Raw genomic sequence first — 5,039 nt, 5'->3', positions numbered from 1 at the left:
CAATGAAACCTTATTCAAATAAAATAAGAGCATAAAGAGGAATAGCGACAGTGACAGGACTCAAGGCATGGGGTGTAATTGTCTCTCAGATCGGACTCAACGGCTTTCAGCATCCTCCAAGAATTAAAGTCCAGCACAATGCGATTTGGGGGCAGACATCCAGCCTTGAACACTGTCACACACCACATGGACCTGGACCTACGAATGTGTGTGTTTGTGCACGTGTGTCCCTTGGATTAGTGATGACAGCCATAACATTATATCTATATGAGGGGTGCATGTGCGCACGCATATTTCCAGCTTTACCCGGGTACATGCACTCCAGGGTCGCCTCTGCGCACACACTCACATTTCTTTTCAAACAACTAACTGGTCAAAACGAGCTCAGTAGGCACTAACAGGTTGCTAGCTGGTTATTTTGTAGGTAACTTACTGTTTATTGGAACTCAGTGATTTAAAAACGAAACAGAAAAGTAAAAAGAAAAAAATCAAAGCCATGTGGGGTGTTTGCCTAACTCGTGAATGTGGAATTATGAAGGGAAGTAAAGAGGGGACACCAAACGAGCACATTGGGGTTCAGAGCAGGTGCCCCACATCACCGTGCAAATGGAAGGCAAGACCCCAGAAAAAGGATGTCCCCCCCCAATAGTGTCTATCTTACCACACGGTTCTGGGTGAATTTGGGGAACTGATGGTCCACAGAATTGTCTCTGTTTACCAGCTCTTTTGAGAGATGTGGATCTAGCTGGTGTATGAGCAAATGGACCTGTGCTGAGTATACTATGTGTAAGAGTGGGTGTATTTCTGCGGAGGACTTCTGCACTTCCTTTCAGGGGCAAACATCTCAGAGATCACCTGCTGCAGAGTGCCTCATTCATGCTTCCCATTTGGAGCCCAGCTAGCCTCCTCCCCCCTCCCTTCTCCAGAAACTCTTGCCCTTTGACCTCCTCCCATAAGGCTGTCCTCTCCAGCATCCTCTAACTTCCCCCCACCCTCCTCTGGGCTCTTCCTGTTCAGGGCTGCAGCCCAGGGGAGCACATCCCCAAAGGGAGGGAGGCTGCCCCCCCCCACATCTCTGCACCCACCCCAGGTGGCAAGGCCGAGGCAGTGGCCAGCAAGCAGGGTATATATGAGGTTACTCAGGGCCCAGTTAAGGTCTTTACGCCAAGGTGGACATCTGAAGGGCCCCCGGTCTTGGGGCCACGCTGAGAGAGAGTCGGAGCCCATGGTCTAAAAACATAATTTAATGCATCAAGGTGGGTCTGACTCGGGAGTGCAGTGGCGAGATGAATTTTCCATTTGCTGGGATTCTGCTGCGGGTGGTTTCTGGCTGATGGACAGGGAAATTTGCACAGGTATTTTGGGTCACAAAGAAGGATGCCCCAGGGAGCTCCTGCTCACTTTGGCCTACCTCGCTGGCCAGGACTGGGAGCCCTCGGTCTCAGGGCACTCGGAGAAGGAGGGGGGACTGGAAGGGCAGGCGTCCCGCCAGGCCTGTCCAGTCCAATCAGGTTTGCAAAGTCTGAACTGAGCTGCCTCCGCCTCCGGGGTTCGGGTTCACGCTCACCTTGCCACTCAGGCATCCCCTTCTCCCTCCCCAGGTAGGGGACAGGGACCAGGAGGACAGCGCAGAGTGGAGCGTGGTGAGTCGCAGACACACTGAGGTCGGAGCGGGGCAGGGAGGACGGCAGGGATGTGTCTTTTCCGTAGATGTCAGGAAGTGTCATGAAGCGAGAGTGGTCCTCTCCAGCCGGGGAACAGCTCTCCGCCAGGGGCACAGGGTGGCCTGAGGCCACTCCGCCCCGCGCTCCCTGCGCTCCTAATCCGGGTACAGAAGAAAGCCCGAGAATGTGCTGTATTTGTTGTTGTTGCCTCCGTGCGCCTTCCCGCCGTCCAGCTTCACGTACACCTCGTCCCCTGAATCGAGGTGCAGCACCACGCTGTTACTAGCGTAGTCGTAGTTCTGGTCGGCGTCCTGAGCGATGGCACTGGCCCGGACCTGGGGGCGAGCCGCCAGAGCAGGTGGGCCAGGGCACCCCTGCCTGCGCCTTCCCCACCCCCAGATGGCGCTCCCCCCGCCCAAACCCCGCCGGCCTTCTGCCCGCAGCTCCAGGGACCACACTCCCACCCAGGCTCCTCTCTCTGTCTCCTCTCTCTCTCCAACTTGGCCAGCTCCTTTCCTGTCCCCTCCTCTCGGCAGCCGGCAAGTCAAGTCCCGGAAGGAAGGAGAGAGGGGGCTTCATAAACTCTGACCCAGCGGGGAAGGGGGAGAACAGGGCACCAGGGCCGAGAAGAAAGAAGACTGGGGGGCAAAGGGGAGACGGGGGCGCAAAGGGAGAACTAAAGAAGAATGAGGCTTCCGAGGAGCCCGCGGGGCTGCTGGCGGGTACGCTAGTAGCCGGCAAGTGCGGGTGGCGGGGTCTGGGCGCTCGCTACACTGGGACAAACGCGACCGGGGCGCACCGGGAAGCTGGATGCTGCGGCGCGCTCCCTCCCGGGGCTCGCCCGGGCGCTGGCGAGTGGGGAGAAAGGAGTCTGGTTTCCCAGGCGGTTTGGGGCGCGGGGTGGGGAGGAGAGTCTGCGGGGATTTGCGGGGGCCGGCGGCGGTGAGGGGTGACTGACCTGCCCGTTCTTGCAGAGGTCCGCCCACATGCTGGTGCCGTCGCCGCCGCGCATGAGGATGTGGTAGGTGAAGAAGTAGATGCCGCGCACCTGGCAGCTGAACTTGCCGGTGGTGGGGTCGTAGTGATTGCCGAGATTGGTGACCACGTCGTCGAACTTGAGCACCTCGTAGCCTTCGTGGGGGCTCTTAAGACCCACGTAGAAGGCGATCTTGGGACCGCTGAAGGCGGCGCTCAGCGCGCCGGTCACTTCGCCTTCGGAGTCGCCGCCGCCCCCGGTTCCGCCACTCACCACCCCGACACCGCCTGTCGCGCCCGCCGTCAGCTGCAGGCCGGGCAGCCCCGGCCGCCCCGAATCGCCCTTCTCCCCCGGGGGACCCCTGGGTCCAGGCGGGCCCGGCTCTCCAGGGGGCCCCCGCGGCCCCGGCTTGCCGGGTCGCCCCGGGTCGCCCTTGGGTCCCTGGATGAAGGGGGGCGGAGGGTTGGCGCTCAGGTCCTGCATGACTTCCAGGGCGGCAGTGCTGGGTCCGGGCGGCGGCGCCTTGGCGCCCGCGGGCCCCCCGCCGGCTGCGGCGCTGTACGGGTCGCAGATCATGCGGCAGGTGCCCATCATCTCGTAGTGCGCCGCGCCGGGGGGCGCCGCCTGCAGCAGCAGCGGCACGGCGATGAGCAGCCCCAGCGCCATGGCCAGGAGCACGCCGACGGCCGCCAGGCAGGCCCGCCGCCGCCGCTGCCACAGCCGGGAGGCGACCGCCACCAGCTCCTCCTTGCCGCCCGGGGAGGTAATGGTGGGGCGGCGCGGGCGGCCCCGCTCCCCGCGCTCGGGGGCCGACTCCGCGGATCCCGGCCGCGTCCCCGACGTGGCGACCCCCTGCTCCGGGCGCCCGACCACTTCTAGCGAGAGGCGCCTCGGCCCAGGTGCCGGTGCCCACCGCGCTGGGGCTGCTCGGGGAAGCCGCGGAGTCCGGCGCGCATGGCGGGGGGAGCCCAGGCTGAGCCCGGCGCCCCACGGGTCCGGGCGACGGCGGCTGGGGAGCGCCGGGTGCGGCTGCGGCGTCCCGCGCGGGCTCGGCGGCGCTGCCTCCTGCCCGGCTCGGCGGGGCTCTGCGGGGCTCGGCGGGGCTCGGCGCGCAGTGAGGGCGCCCCGGCTCCGCGGCGCGCTCTGCTCTGCTCTCCCGCTGCTCGCTGGCTCCCGAGCGGAGGGGGGACCCAGCTACCCTGACGTAAGGAGTCCGGGGCTGAGCGGCGGAGGCGGCGAGGCAGCGCGCGCTGCCATCACTCGGGAGACGGCGCCCTCATGTCATCAGCCTTCGGTCCTCCTATCCCGCGGCGTCCTCGGCAGAGGCGGCAAAGGCGCGGTTCCTCCTGCGGCGCCCGGGAGCCACAAGTGGGCGCAGCGGGCGCATCCCCGGCCCCCGCGCCTCTGACACACCCAGCGGCGGCCACCCTCGCGCGCCTCCCACCCACCGCACACACACGCCCACGCGCGCACTCACGGGCGGACGGCCAGCGCCGCCCGGCCTCCAAGGTTCCCGGAATCCCGGTGCCAGCAAGGTCCTTCGGGGGCGTCACCTAATCCATGCCCCCTGCCTGCAAGCGGGACCAGACTTCAACCCAAGTCAAGAGAGCTCAGTCCCTCGAGGCCCTGGAACGAAGGACTCTCTGAAAGCCCTCCTGACTTACTTCTTCAGAACGAAATAAATCTTGCTTCTGGAAGCTCTTTCGCACACCTAGCCCGAGAACTCCAAGCTGTTAAATAGGATCCAGAAGACCACCCCATCAACTCTTTGAAAACCTCAAAGCCCCCGATACAAGAGTTTATTAGCCTCGGCCCCTTTCTTCCACCGAGAAAATCATTGGTCTTTACCCTCTGTATAAAGATCATTTGAATGCAAATCCTTGACACCCAGCACTTGGTGGTAACCTTGGGACACCCAACTCCCACTCCCCACCCACCACTACCAGGCAGATCCACAGACAGGTTCCTTTGAACATAACCGGCTCTCCCTCCTAGTGAGGTCGGTTCAGTTATATATTTTTTTAAAAAGTAGTCCAAAACCATTCGCAGCCAAAGTTTTGAATAAGCTGTGACACCAGATTTAGAGAAGAATTATCCAACTGCAAAGCAGCATGAGAGGATAAAGGAAGGATGGGAACCGCTCCTGTGTACTGCGAAGACCAGAAATCAAAAGCCCTGGTCTTCGCATTCCCTTCTCTGAGACTATCTTCCTAAAGCTCCAGACGCCCCCCACCCTGACATAGGAATGCCCCCCCCCGGGGGGGGGGGCCCTGGGAAGAAAGTCCAAGTGCTGATATCAGTGCTTGGCAATGCATCAGCATCTCTGGAACAATCGTGCACCCTCCTGAGGCTATTGCTTTGAGAAGAATATACATTTATCAGGTGTTGTGTTCTTGTGC

At 62.0% G+C, this 5,039-nt stretch overlaps 1 protein-coding gene across 3 annotated transcripts; it reads right to left on the bottom strand.

Annotated features, from left to right (window-relative positions):
• Positions 1 to 1,247: 1,247 nt before the first annotated feature.
• On the bottom strand, positions 1,248 to 3,458 carry C1QL2 (complement C1q like 2). 3 transcript variants are annotated; one of them, XM_036079620.2, is made up of 3 exons: positions 2,925 to 3,458; positions 2,623 to 2,876; positions 1,248 to 1,999 (listed from the first exon to the last, which is right to left on the bottom strand). In XM_036079620.2, exons 1-3 carry the CDS (start codon positions 3,304 to 3,306, stop codon positions 1,820 to 1,822), a joined length of 816 nt encoding a protein of 271 aa, XP_035935513.1. In that variant the 5' UTR covers positions 3,307 to 3,458; the 3' UTR covers positions 1,248 to 1,819. The 3 variants fall into 3 exon arrangements, with proteins under 3 accessions (XP_035935513.1, XP_035935512.1, XP_035935511.1); XM_036079619.2 differs by having other exon boundaries at positions 2,623 to 2,908; positions 2,951 to 3,458; XM_036079618.2 differs by having other exon boundaries at positions 2,623 to 3,458.
• Positions 3,459 to 5,039: the final 1,581 nt, after the last annotated feature.

Source organism: Halichoerus grypus, chromosome 4 (genome assembly GCF_964656455.1).
Source record: "Halichoerus grypus chromosome 4, mHalGry1.hap1.1, whole genome shotgun sequence".
Taxonomy (NCBI): Eukaryota; Metazoa; Chordata; class Mammalia; order Carnivora; family Phocidae; genus Halichoerus; species Halichoerus grypus.
The sequence above is the reverse complement of the archived record's forward strand: the minus strand, read 5'-3'. Positions and strand labels throughout refer to the sequence as shown.